Raw genomic sequence first — 15,085 nt, 5'->3', positions numbered from 1 at the left:
TTAACAAACACTTAATATAAAAAATGAGTAACTAATAAATATTAATTGAAACAATCAATGTTACCGACTAATGAATGCAATACAAAAATTAGTTTCTTTTGGTAAAAATTTCTTATTGCACAATAGTAATTGCCACTTAGAAATGAGATTTGAAATTAATTGAGAGAGTTAAGAGAGAATGAGAGTTTGAGAGAGAGATTTGTTTGTGATTGTGTTTGTGAGAAATAAAATGGAAGATGAGTGGTATTTATAGGAGTTGGGGGATGGGTCAAATATAAATAAAAAATAAAAAAAATAAAAAAATTTGTGTTGAGCAACGGTCAAATGACTGTTTGTTTAATTTTCAAGAAAGTTACCGTTAGTTACACAGAATAAGAGTGTTTAATTTTCAAAAAATTTACCGTTAGTTACACAACATGGGAGAGCCAGGTCAAGCCAACGGAGGAAAAACTTTTTCAAGTCACGGGCCGAATCGAGTCTCAAAACATACGGCTCAGGCCTAAGGTCTCGAACTGGGCTCGAGCTTGGGCTGAGGCCTGGTTAGGTCGCACCGAGCTTGAGCCAGGTACAGCCCAAGTCGCACCGAGCCATAGGTAGACTTCGAGTAGGCTATACCGAGCTGCAGGCAGGCTTCAAGTAGGCTACGAACCGATGGGCCGAATTTACACTTCTAACACTAAGTATACCTTGAGAAATTTTAAAAATTTGTATATTTTTTTATTATACTTAATTTCTTGCAAAATGTATATTAAAAAAAAATTAAACATGTGTTTTAAACGAACACGTTAAAAAAAATTATTATTCATGTTATATATTTTTTTATCATATATTATTAGAATTTTTTTATCATATTAAGGTTGTGTTTGGAGTGTTGATTTGAGTAGAAATTTAGAGAGAAAACGAAAAAATCTAGGTGAAATGTGAATGAAATACACATATATTTTTTTTCTTTTTCTTTTGTATGCTCCAAACATAACGTAAGTGTATGAACAAAATCGAACTCGTAAACCACACCTCAATAGTTATGGAGAAATTGCAATTAAATGGGACAGTGAAAAAATAATTACATTGTAAAATCATTTTTTATGCAATTCTAACACATAAAAGACTTATACCATGTAATTCTAACATAACTATGTAAGTTAGTGTTTTTAACCATACTGTGTGTTTTGATTCCACGGCCAATAATGAGTTGTGGTGTCGTAGTAAAGTTAGTTGGTATAGTTATCCTATTAGGGGTGATCATGGCTCGGTCTAACCCGCTCAATCCGACCAATCCGATCCAATCCAATTGATTTTGGGCGAATGTATGTCTTTTGATGAACGGATGCGAATGAAATATTTCAAAATCTGCTAATACGGTTCGAATGGCGAAACAACCATCTCGCACCGCATGAATCCGATCCTCCTGTTGATGAAGTTCAAAACAAAAATAAAAAAGGAGTTGCTAATAAGTAACAACATAGAGTAGAGATAATAAAATATATATATTTGATGAAAATGGAAAACAATACCTTAAAAATATGCATATATGGTGCCATGGCCTATTATAGATAAATAATACATATTTTTTCAAATTACTAGTTAGTGGAGATTGTAAAAGTAATGAATTATAATTCAAAAAAATGTCCAAAATTTGTAAAGTTCAAATCACCAAACTGATCGCATCCATCCGTCAATTCGCACGGCCCTTTCAATTCGCATCTGCCAAACTAATGGATGGATGCGGATTGATTTTTTCCAATCCACCTAGTTATGGATGGATGACAGATGGGATGCCACTCGACCCAACCTAATCTGCGATTACCCTATATTCTGTTGTTTTCTTAAAAGAAATACAATATAGTAAAATTCCTTATATTAGCTAAAAAATCTTAAAATCCTTGAGATATTGATTTGTGATTATGTAACAATTTTAAACAGTAAATATCAATCCCAATCAAATAATCAAATACAAATCGACACAACGATTTAACGTTGAAAAACTATAATTGGAGCACCTTCAATTATGATAAAAAAAAAAAAAGAGAGGGCAAAAGCCACAAAATAATCCATTAAGAAGATAAAAAGGAATTACACAAGTGTACTCTCAATTACCTAGCAAATCCACACCAGAATTGAACTGACTCCTATGTGCCTCTTCCATTACCGTCTTCACCTTGGAATTGTCTTACCCAACGTTGAATCCACAACATTGATGTCGAATCTACGATGATGAGCCACTACATAATCCACCAAAGCTTCAGGCCTAAGTTCTACGAAATCCACCGAAGAACAATTCTTTCTTTTGTGAATAAACGAAAACAAACGAACCCTTGATGATGTTGATATAACGTTCACGGATTTATTGATCACTCTTAAATCAGTAAGGAAACACTCAGAAAGCACCCTCCAATATTTAAACACTTTTTATCTTTTTTCTTTCTAAAAATCTGGACAGCTTAAACCCTAAAAACAGTGAACAACGCATTTTATAGAAAATAGGATCGCGCAGACCGCTCAAGCGCACATTTCACTGCTTGAGCGGTATGACTAAAGCCGGTGTGAAACACATAGGCTGACTGCTTGAGCGTAACTTTTACCGCTCAAGCGGTACAACTTTCTTTCCAGAAGTTCACGCGCTCTGCAAAAATACTGGACAATCTGTTTCTTCGACCAAGCACACAAATGACTGCTCGAGCGATCAAATAACTTCGACTGCATTTTTGCTTTTTGTTTCGGGGGCGCTGCCCTTGGACCTTGCCGTGGCGCTGGCCTCTGGACCCCCGCGAGCTGACTGAGCAGCTTGATTCCCGACATAGTCAGTGAAGTGACGAACATGAAAGAATTAAGATCACAAACTCTTCTGCAAGCCACAATTCAGGTTGAATTCGCATATAAAAACTCATAACCTCACTAAAATAAAAGATCAAATAAAATTATAGCTGAAAGAAGTTTTGTCAAACGAGATTGTCAATACAAAACTTAACATTAGCCAATCAAATTTAAATTGGAGCACCACATCAATTTGCTCTTGGCACAAAATATAATTAGAGAAATTACATTTCAGTGATTGTTTCACAAAAACATTAAAAATTCATGAAAAATTTTATAATTTTAATTATTAATATTCATAAAATTTAGCAGTTATTTAAAATTATTTTTAAAAAAATTATATTGAATTATAATTTTCTTAATATAATTTTTCCTTTGTCGTGCTCATCCAAAACATGAAATTGGGAGTTGTTGTGCTAGAGCACAATTGTCATTATTGTGCGGCCCCATACGGCTTATTTTGGGGTATATTTTAATTATTAGAATTGTTAATTTTTTAAAATACATCCAATAGAATATATTTGTAAAAAATTAAGTTTATCAGATATTGATAGACATTTTATCAAATTGTATTTTGTATTTAAAAAAATCAATAATAAATGTTATTTGAATTATAAAAATTAATATAAATGTACTTTGATGAAGAGTTATCAATATTCGATTAACTTAATTTTTTACAGATATATCCTACTCAAGGTAAGAAAAAGGCATAACCACAGAGCGGTAACTTATGGGACTAGACTCTATAAGGAGTCGAAACCCCAGAGGTCACCCTTAGGTGGTTGTTACATAGGAGGGACACTCAACCATGAAGTGGTAAGTCACGAACTCGCACATAGGCAGGGATTCGAATCTATATGCTTGACTTTGGGTACGATTTGAATGAGAAATTGACTCATTAAGTTGATCTCATGAAAGAGGTGTTGGGAAATGTGTAAAACCTTATATCCCACGTTGATTGTAGAGAAGAGCATTGATGGATATTTAAATCTCATTTTTTGCCTTAGGGTGTGAGCCCTTTAGGACATCCAAATTTTCCGAAGGAAGGGAATTATGGATGTTTCAAGGATGGACTTGGGCCAAGACTATGGTCCAAGTTGGTTATGCTAAACGTGGTTCGTGATATGTGGGTCATGAGTCATGGGTCATGGATCGTGGATCTTAGGACTTGAGAGTTTGGGCTTGGGCTTGGGCTTACTGGAATGGATTAAGTGTATAGGTTGGGTTTGGCCCACCCATCTTAATCTTTTTAGGCCAAGCCAGATCTGTGGGTTGTAGATATGTATATACACAAAACTTATCTGTATAGCTGGTAACTCCTCTATGGATGATGGATTTAAACCCATCAGTTTTGCAGGTTAATGCAGAATTAAATCCTACATTTGTTGCAGGGGAGCCTCTTCTTCTCTCCCTCCATATGTATAAAAGGAGACCCTCTCATTCAGTTTTCTACACCAGAAAATTTGTTACTCTTCCTGTCAAATTTCAGTTTTATTTTATATTATTCCTGTGAGAGTGCTGCAAAGTTCTGTTCACCAAAATTATTCAGTCAGTGCATTGCGTAGCTGGTCCAACCGTTGTATTCTGAGAGATAGACATCGAACAACCTCCAGCACCCAATCGGTGAGGCGACAAATCTGTTTTAAGGACACTGTCCAATGCAGGCTTCGAACAACCTCCGAAGGAAGGCAATTATGGATGTTTCAAGGATGGACTTGGGCCAAGACTATGGTCCAAGTTGGTTATGCTAAACGTGGTTCGTGATATGTGGGTCATGAGTCGTGGGTCATGGATCGTGGATCTTAGGACTTGACAGTTTGGGCTTGGGCTTGGGCTTGGGCTTGCTGGAATGGATTAAGTGTGTAGGTTGGGTTTGGCCCACCCATCTTAATCTTTTTGGGCCAAGCCAGATCTGTGGGCTGTAGATATGTATATACACAAAACTTATCTGTATAGCTGGTAACTCCTCTATTGATGATGGATTTAAACCCATCAGTTTTGCAGGTTAATGCAGAATTAAATCCTGCATTTGTTGCAAGGGAGCCTCTTCTTCTCTCCTTCCATATGTATAAAAGGAGACCCTCTCATTCAATTTTCTACACCAGAAAATTTGTTACTCTTCCTGTCAAATTTCAGTTTTATTTTATATTATTCCTGTGAGAGTGCTGCAAAGTTCTGTTCACCAAAATTATTCAGTCGGTGCATTGCGTAGCTGGTCTAACCGTCGTATTCTGGGAGATAGATGTCAAACAACCTCCAGCACCTAATTGGTGAGGCGACAAATCTGTTTTAAGGACACTGTCTAGTGCAGGCTTCGGTTTGCTTCCTTTTGCTAGTTTTATTTTATTATGAATTTCTGTAAATTCCACTATGTTCTTGTTTATGAAATTCCAATTGTTTGTTCCATATGAATCTATTTGTTTTATGTTATCACACAATTTATACAACAAATGATACGCATAATATATCATTTATCATTTTACATAAGGATATAAATAAGATTTGCACAACTTAAATAAGATTGTCACATTATAACATTTTAACAAAATAACTTTTTAAAATTTAATTTTAGCATTTGGGTAAGTTATTGCAAACTAAAAACATAGAACACCCTTTTCTCAAATTTTTAATAATTATTTTTTTTAAATTTTTTTTCATTTTATAAGAGGTAGACCACCAAATATTTTACCACCCTTTCAAAATTATAAATAAAATATATAAAAAAAAACCCTATATGCTAAATGAGGCCAAGTATGATCTTAAGTCTTTTCAACGTTATACACATGGGACACAAACACTAAAATTGTATAAGATATCTATCTGTATATTCTGTGTGCGATTCTATCTGTATATTCTGTGTGCGATTCTTTTTTTGTACGTAATGGGGGTGTTTGTTTCAATTTTTTAGAGTCAACTTATGACTTTTAGTTTTGAAAAAGTTATTTTGAACTGTTTGGTTAAACTTATTTCAAACAGCTTCTGATTCTAACAGCTTATTTTTATTCAAAAAAGTTGATTCTGAGAAGCTGTTCACCCTTTACTTCTGATTATCAGTTTCTGCTGTGGACATGTTAATTTATGGTTATACTCTTAAATTGTTTTATTTTTTATTTTTTTAAAAATAGAAAAAGAGTCAAATAGACTATAAATTATTATTATTATTTTTTATGAGAAATGTAGGTAAACAAAAAATAAAAAATAAATTGAAAAAGCTATTTTACAGCTTATTTAACAAACATTACTCAGCAACTTAAATCTATAATCCAACAGCTACACCAAACAGATTAACAACTTCTGATTAAAGTCATAATCTATAATCTGTTAAGGTATAATCTATAAGCTGTTTTAACAGCTACACCAAATGGGGCCAATGTGGTTGAATTAAGAATACAAATGTTAATAAACTATAATAGCAATATGAATGATACTTATGAAATATTTGCTCACCTTTCATTATCTCCCAAAAAAGGGAGAGAGCAAAGAAATTTGCGACAACTCACAATAAAATGAAGAACATAATATATATATATATATATATAAAAGAGAAATATATTTGGTCTAGTGATTTTGTAGGTTTCGAGTTCAAATATTATGAATAAGAGTTTCATACATTTTGTGGTTAAGGAAATAATTGAATAATACAAGAAATTATTTTTTGTTCGTGGACAATTCCACGTGTTCTAACTTGATATTTTATTAGCTAAAATAAAGGGACTTAGTACTTTTTTTTATTTTTTAAAAATAATTTAACAAATAGTTGGGTGTGTTTGGTAACGTTTACGTTTTCAGTTTATATTTACAAAAATTTTATAAACTGGTTTTTGTTTAATTTTAGAAAAACATAAATTACAAACGCGTTTAGTAATTGACAAAATGTTTAAAAAAATTTAAAAATATAAAAAAAAGTAAGAAATGGCAAGTGGTGGCAGAAGACGGTGGTGGAAAGTGGTGACGGTGGGTGGTGGGTAGCTGGTGGTGGTGGGTAGCTGGTGGTGGTGGCGGGTGATGGTGGCAGGTGGGTGGCAGTGGTGGTGGCGGGTGGCCGGTGGGTGGTGGTGGCGGGTAGATGGCGGGTGGTGGTGGTTGTGGGTGGGTGGGTGACGGTGGCGGGTGGTAGCGAGTGGGTGGCAGGTGGTGGGTGGTAGTAGCAGGTAGGTGGCGGATGGCTGGTGGTGGTGGTGGGTGATGGCAGGTGGTGATGGTGGGTGGGTGGGTGACGGTGGCGAATGGCGGGTGGTGGTGGGTGGTGGGTGGTGATGGTGGGTGAGTGGGCGACGGTGGCATGTGGTGGGTGGTAACAAGTGGATGGTAGTGGTGGTGGTGATGGGTGGTGGTGGCAGGTGGGTGGCGGATGACGGGTGGTGGCGGGTGGGTGGGTGACGGTGGCGGCTGGTAAGAGGTAGCGAGTGGGTGGTGGTTGTGGCGGTAGTGGGTGGTGAGTAGTGGGTGGTGGTGGTAGGTGGGTGGCGGGTGGTGGTGGTGGGTGGTGGTGGCGGTGGTGGGTGGTGGTGGCGGGTGGATGGCAGGTGGCTGGTGGTGGCGGGTGGATGACAGGTGGCTGGTGGTGGCAGGTGGTGGTAGGTGGGTGGTGAGTGGTGGTGGCAAGTAGGTGGCGAGTGGTGGTGGCGGCGGGCAGTGGATGGTAATGGCGGGTGGTGGATGGATGGTAGATGGGTGGGGGTAGTGGTGGTGGTGGTGGCGAGGGATGGATGGTGGTGGCGAGTGAGTGGTAGGTGGGTGATGGGTGGTGGTGGGTGGTGGGTGGTGGTGGCGGCAGGTGGGTAGTGAGTGGTGGTGGTAGGTGGTGGTGGGGGTGGGTGGTGGTGGCGGAAAATGGTGGCAACTGGTAGCTAGTGTTGGGTGGTAAAAAAAAAAAAACTCAAATCTCAAAACGGAAACATATTTTTTGTGTTTTCATTTTTTGGCCAAATTTATAAACTGAGACTATTGATTTATAAATTAAAAATTTTACCAAATAAATTTTTATTTAAATTTTTAAAATTTTTATAAATATAAATAAAAAACTAAAAATGTAAATGTTATCAAACCACACCGTAATAAATGGTATCGAGTAATGTGATCCATGACAATCAAATAATCAGACGAATAATACAACTAGAACGATTGGTTGTATTGCTTAATTTTGGAGCACTATTTAACCATGTTCAATAGTAATAGTTTAAAATTCCCATACAATCTTACAAATGAAGATACATTAAATAAAATTTTAAACCGTATTGATCACAAATTCAAATATAATTTTTTCGGATAAATTATATTTTGTTTTTTTTTTCTTTTTTTTTTTGTAATATTTGGTCATTTTCCCATATGACCCTTCATATTTCAAGTTTCTTTTAATTTACCCTAAAACTACCTTATGTTCAAAATTAAACAACAAACAACACATTGACAGCGAGTGACATAAAAATATTTTATTATATATAACTCACACATTTGACACAAATTAAAATCTCAAGATAATAAATTTTTTTTATGTGATTTGGCACATAACATAACATTTTGTCTAATTTTGAACATAAATTAACTTTAACAATAAATTGAGAAAAACTTAAAATATGAAGGATCAAAGTAAAAAATAATAATAATTCAAGAGCTAAAACGAAAAAAATAAAATGAAAAAAATAAGCAAATATACAAAAACGCAAAGTACAATTTACCCTATTTTTTTTTCATATAGGGTGGAACTTCATATTCGAACACAATCCTTAGCATGCTTGGTTATCATTTTTCAAAAATACTTTTCAGAAAATTCTATTTTCTTATTTTTTGTATTTTTTGTTTTTACTAAATTTTTTTAATATTTTGAGCAATTTTTTTAATTTTTAGACATACCTAACATAAATATACCTAAAAAGTAAAAAAAAATTGAAAAAACTTTTTGAAAATTCACTAAATTCCAAAAATACAAAAAAAAAAATACAAGAATTGAGTAATTTTTTTTGTATTTTTATGTATTTATTAATTTTTAAAAATATTTTTTCAAATTTTTTTTACTTTTTAGATACATCTAAGTAAGGTGCATCTAAAAAAGTAAAAAAAATGTTTAAAATTTCAAAAATATTCACTAAAAACAAAAAAATACGAAAACAAAAAAACTCAGCTTTCAAAAAACTTAATTCAAAAAACTCAAACGAAACACACTGTTTAAGATTCTGATCATATTCATATAGACAAATAGTAAAAAATGTGTAACCCTAAAAACATTAAAACAATGGACACTTAGACGAAAAATTCAATCTTAGATTTTTCTTGCTCATAGGTCCAAGTACTAATGTATTCTGTCTGTAAGGATAAATTGAGACAAAATGACCAAAATACCTCTATATGTATCACATACATGGTAGTGAACATAGCCACGCTACACTTTCTTCTTTTCTCTTTCTTCCTCTCACTCTCTAAGCCCTAATTCTCTCTCTCTCTCTCTCTCTCTCTCTCTCTCTTTCTTCAAATTATCTTTTATTCGCTTTACCAATCCTCTGCCATTTCATTATCTAGCGCTGTTGTTGATACTGCGCCTTTGTCGTTTACTCCACTTCTAGAACCACTGCCTTCTTCCCCCCGCTCGTCGGTGGTGTCGCTACCGCCTTCTCCTTATGGATCTAGCACTGGGCCGAGAATGATTTCCTTGAATGGTATCAAAACTTCCTCACCAAGCTTGACGGTGAGGCTTAGGTCAACGTTTGCAAGGGAAAACGATGGAACAATTGTCTTCTTCGCCGAAGCTTTCACTGTTGTCGTCGTAGCCGGAGTATTCTTAACAACGATAGACACATACTTCATAGCCGAAGCGAGCTTGACGGAGTTCTTAACCTTTACAAGCTTCTCAGATGGGACAAGCTTAGATTTGAAACAGAGGCTTCAGATCTGAAACAAAGGCCCTGTACATAATTCAGATCTAAGAAGAGAGGGATGTAGTGGAGGTTACGGCCTCCTCTCCGCCGTATACAGTGACGCTCTCTCTACTCACATCTCTAAAAGAAATTCACAGAATTTGAACAGATAGAGAAAAAAATTAAACATATAAGAAAAAAAATAACAGATAGATGTAAATTTAAATAGTCAAAAGAATTTGAATAGATATCTGATCATCTTTAGATTTTGTATAAAAATTTTACTCAACTATTCTTAGACGGTGAATGATTCGTATCACTAAAATTGGTTCCCAAAATAGGTTTATCAATCCCAAATACTCTTTTAAATTAAAATGACCAACTTAAAGGAGGCTAATCTTCTTCTTCTTCTTCTTCTTTTTATTTTTTTATTTTTTTTTTAATTTCTAAAACTCTTCATAAATCTATAAACTAAACAGCCTTAGGCAACATTTGGCAAAAAAAATTTTTAGTTGACTTTTTAGAGTTGAGACTTTTTAAGCTTGGGATTTAAAAAAGTTCGTTTGGGTTAATTTTTTATTTTTTATTTTTATGAGAGAAAAAATAAAATAAATATGATTTAAATATGATATTTTATTTTATAAATTCTTTTAACTTATTATATCTTTTAATGACTAATTGAATTCCAACCCAATCCAACCCAGCCCAACCTACACAGCCAAAAGAAGCTTTAATCAATTCCACCCTATAGACTTTTTACTCCAATTTTTTTTTTTTTAAAAAAATAAGTTAATTGTTCAAAAGTCTTATTTATAAATGTTGTGGTGGCGCAAATCCTATTTAAGATTTTTTGAATCAATAAATTTTAAGGAGACTTACGTGCAGGTCCTAATAAGTAGACTTATTGTCTAATAGGTCTTATGATAATTAGTGACATTTTTCATTAAATACTATTAAAAAAACGTCACTAATTATTAATTTTAAGTGGCAATATGAAAAAAAATTCACAAAAAAGTAACTAATTATAAATTTTAGCGACATTTTAAAAAAATCGTCACTAATTCACAACTTTTAGTGACAATTTAAAAAATTCATTACAGAAAAACGCCACTAATTGTAAGTTTTAGCAAATTTATAAAAATCATGACAAAAAAAGTTACCAATTGTTAATTTTTAGTGACATGTAAAAATTCAACACAAAAAAATTATTTTTAGCGACGATTTTAGCAAGACTTATTTTCAATAGGACTTGATGAGAGTTAAGTCCAATTATTAGAACCTATTGGTAGTGTACCCTAAATTATATTTAGTAAAACTGATAATATTATCAATTTTATTAATTTTTAAAATTAAGAATACTATCAATTTTGCATAATAATATTTCAATTAATTGTTTGACTAACGAATGAAAAATATAGAGCATGAGATTAAATATTTTTACCCTTCTACTTATTGGTTTGATTAAATTATCTAATAAAATCGAGAATATTATCAAAAAAATTTTTTAAAGTTTTTTTTTTTTCAGTTTGCACATCAATGTTTCATCATAATGGTTCTTTATAAACACAAAATTTTTAGTTTTCTGAAAAAAAAAAATCATTTTTCTTGATTTTTTCAATTTTTTAAAAGTTTTTAAAATTTGAAAGTTGATATTTTAAAGTTTGAAAAATCAAAATAAATGTCAAATCATCATATTTTTTTCTAGATAATCATAAAGGGTAAACAATTCTTATTTGAAAGGAAATTCTGATTATTAAAAATTTAATAGAATTTGAAAGGTCAAAAAATCTTACTAATTAATATTTAATGGAATATAAATTTATAAATTAAGATTTGTGTGTAAATGTAAGAAAAAAAATAAAAAAAATAAATAACAATCCATAATTAGTCACGCTCAGCCGAGCCGAGATAAAAGGACAGAAACAAAAAGAGACCTTACCAAAAACAATAATGATTCATCTCACTAAAAATATCATCATTAATAGTACTAATACATTAAAAAAGTTAAAAAAAAAAGATACAACTCCATGATCAAAACATCACATCATTAATAGCGAGACCCACTGCCACCTAATTAGTGCTCCTAAGCATTTTTTTTACCAAAAATACGACACGACAGTGAAAAAAAAAGAAAAGATGGCCGTGATTGACTACGTCTGTGGGCCCCACCCAGCAGGACTGACCGGATTTCAAATCAAGAATTCAAACCAGTTCATAAAAGGAATATAATCTAATTTTATTTTAAAATACCATTAAACAATTTAAAATTTACAAAAATTTACAAAAACAGACCGGTTAAATAAAGAAAAGAAAAAAAAAAAAAAAAAAAAGGCCAAAGTAACGACGTCCGTGATGGTCAAAGCATTCGCACCCACGCGCCCCCGTCACTGTATCATTACTTTCTCTCTCTAACTTCTCTCTCTTTCTCTCTCTACTTTTCACCTGTTCTCTCTCTACTTTCTCTCTATATTGTCTCCACTATATAACCCCTTTGCATATCCATTCCACTTCCACATCTACCCTCAATCGATTTTTTTCTCTCTACTCGAAACCCTAGTTTTGGGCTTTTCGTAATTCTCTCTTATTTTGTTTTATTATTATCTAGTATGGCTGAAGAGTTGAGTAACAAGAAGCGAGTTCGAGATGACTCGGACGAGTCCGAGTTCTCCGAGTCGCATTTGCCTGAGGTGAAGAGACTCAAGGACGATCTCCTGAGCAATCTCGACGACTCGGATCTGTGCTCCACGATTCCCGATTTGGATTCGTTCATGAAGAGCTTCGAAGAAGAGATCTCCGCCTCGGCGCCGCCGTCTCCGCCGGTGGCCGTGGTGGATCTGACGTCAGATTCCGGCGAGTCTCAGCCCGAACTCGGCTACCTTTTGGAAGCTTCTGACGACGAGCTTGGTCTTCCTCCATCGGTTACTACCACGTCGTCGAGCGAGGTAAGCGAGTTGGTTCGGATTTCGTCCGACGAGTCGGACGAACTCAGTGAGCTGTGGCGGTTCGATGATCAGATCCTGAGTTATGACTCGTTCGAGATTGGAATCGCCGGCCATGAGGATAACTATAACGGCATTAACAACGGCGAGTATGTTGCTTTGGATGGGTTGTTTGATTATTCGGATCTAGGTTTCGGGTCGTATGATGGACCCGTGCCGTTGTAGCGGCCGGAAACGACGCCAGCGCAGTAGTTCACAGTAGTTCTGGCGAACAATCATATATATATATATATATTAATGAAAAAGCATATTGTAAAGTTCTTTTATTTTTAATTTTTTTTTAATGTTGTTGTATCAATTGAAACAAAACATATACGTAGGAATTGAAGATCAGAAGAAGTCAGAAATGGATGTGAATTTTTTTCAAGAATCTGATGGGTTGGACTATTGCTTGGGACAAATCAATTGGTTTTAGATTTGGTTTTGGACTAATGCTTTGGGAAGAATCTGAGGGAAAAATCTATTGAAATCACTCTCTTTTTGTGTTTCTTTTGGGTCTGCTTTGGTTTTTAACTATGTTTGGAAATTTAGGAAGTAGAAGAAAATATGAGATTGGATTATTTAATGGGTATCGCTTCTGTCCGGTCCGAAATCTCGGACGGGACCGTATTGTTGGGCTTGTAAGGATTTATTATGGGTTCTGTTTTGATAATCTGAACCGTTCAATGTGTAGAAATCGTCAAGTACTATATGCTTGTAAAAAATTACGTTGATCGGATATCGATAGTTATGTCATCAAAACAGTTTTATGTCAACCGTTAATTTGTTCATCGTCTAATTTTTTTTAATACGAAATTGTTTTGATTATATAGCTATCGATTTTGATTATATAGCTATCGATATTCGATTAACGTGATTTTTTATAGGCATATAGTATTTGACGAGTTCTACGCATTGAACGGTTCAGATTATCAAAATGAGACCCGTGGTGAGTCTCCACGGGCCCAACAGTACGGTCCAATCCGATCCTACACTAGACAGAAGACATATCCTTAATTTAGAAGAGAAGAGAAGAGAAGAGACATGATTGTGATTTTTTTTTGTTTGGATAAATAAAAAATAAAATAAAAGAAATTATTATGATTTTTTTTTTCTTGTTTGGTAAGATTTCATAAGAGAAAATAAAATAAAATAAATTATTTTATATTATATTATCAAAATAATTTTTTTATATTTTTAATTATTTTATTTTTTTTATTTTTATAGGAATAGTATTATGAAAATATTAGTTTCTTTTATCTTTTGTGTTTGGTAGAACTTTCTAAATTATATTTTGAGTTTGTGAGTTTTAGAATTATAATTTTAATGTGAAAAATTTGTTTGGTGAAAGAATTTTGAATTTTTTTTTGAATTGAGTGAGAGATTTTTGATGTGATATATGATATTTGATATAAAAATTTACAACTCATAATCAAATACACAATTCGAAATTTTATTAAAACTCATGAAAAATTTTAAAAATTTAGAAAAATATTTTTTTCAAATATATAAAAATTAATGTGTCAATTGCAAAAAAAAAAAAAAAATTACTATTCCAGTCAATTGGTTGGATGATTGGTTAGTTCAAATTTTTTCGCTTAAGACAGTTTTCAAAATTGAATGTAGAATTAATTTTGGAAAACCGTAAACAAACGCCAAATGTAAATAAATGGGTAGAACTATAGTTTGAAAAACGTTCCAAACACAGTCTAAGTTTCTATCCGTTTTTCTCTATTTTTCTTCATTTTTCTCCATTTAAATTATCTAAATAAGTAAGAGAAATACATATCTCTTGATTTATTTTCTTTTCTCTCTAAATAACTCAATCCAAACACAGCGTTAGATTTTTAGAACTGTTCGGAGGTGATTCACAACTGTTTGGACATGATTCACAACAATTTAAATCCTACCATTTAAATCCTTCAATTTATTTACAATGATATGACAAAGAAGTTAAGCTTGAAGTAATAAAAAAAATCATTTATTTATAATTTTTTCGCACCCATTTGTGTTTACTTGAAAATTATGCCATATTTTTAGAGTATTATGTGATTATATTGTTTATCAATTATTATTTATTATGTCTTTTTATAATCTCTAATCATCTAACATAAATAATTAATATTATTTTTTTAATTAATACTCTATCTTCTTCATTAATGATATTACTATAAAACATCATGTGATCATATTTTTGAGATTACTAAATAATCACCCATTTTACTTAGGGGCTGTTTGGGGATGATTAAGTATATCTATTTGATAAGTGTATTTATTTGATTTATATCTTCTTTTTTTATTTTTTTTATATAATTTTTCATAAAAAGTCAAAAATATCGTAAATAAGCAAAATTCAAATAATTTTTTCATTCAAATTATTCTTTTATGTTTAATAAGTTTTATATGTGACATAGTTATCAATATATTTTTAATAATAATAAG

At 32.9% G+C, this 15,085-nt stretch overlaps 1 protein-coding gene across 1 annotated transcript; it reads left to right on the top strand.

The window, feature by feature from the left end:
* The first annotated feature begins 11,882 nt into the window (after positions 1-11,882).
* Positions 11,883-13,034, top strand: LOC114272526 (uncharacterized). Its single transcript, XM_028214247.2, has one exon. The coding sequence runs from the start codon at positions 12,272-12,274 to the stop codon at positions 12,827-12,829; it is 558 nt and encodes a 185-aa protein (XP_028070048.1). The 5' UTR covers positions 11,883-12,271; the 3' UTR covers positions 12,830-13,034.
* Positions 13,035-15,085: the final 2,051 nt, after the last annotated feature.

This window comes from Camellia sinensis, chromosome 10 (assembly GCF_055761805.1).
Source record: "Camellia sinensis isolate YWXY chromosome 10, ASM5576180v1, whole genome shotgun sequence".
Taxonomy (NCBI): domain Eukaryota; kingdom Viridiplantae; phylum Streptophyta; class Magnoliopsida; order Ericales; family Theaceae; genus Camellia; species Camellia sinensis.
Note: the sequence above shows the minus strand (reverse complement) of the source record. Positions and strands in the feature narration are given on the sequence as shown.

Excerpts from the sequence above, each read along its gene's own strand:
- LOC114272526 (XM_028214247.2), top strand. The coding sequence starts at position 12,272 with ATGGCTGAAGAGTTGAGTAACAAGAAGCGAGTTCGAGATGACTCGGAC.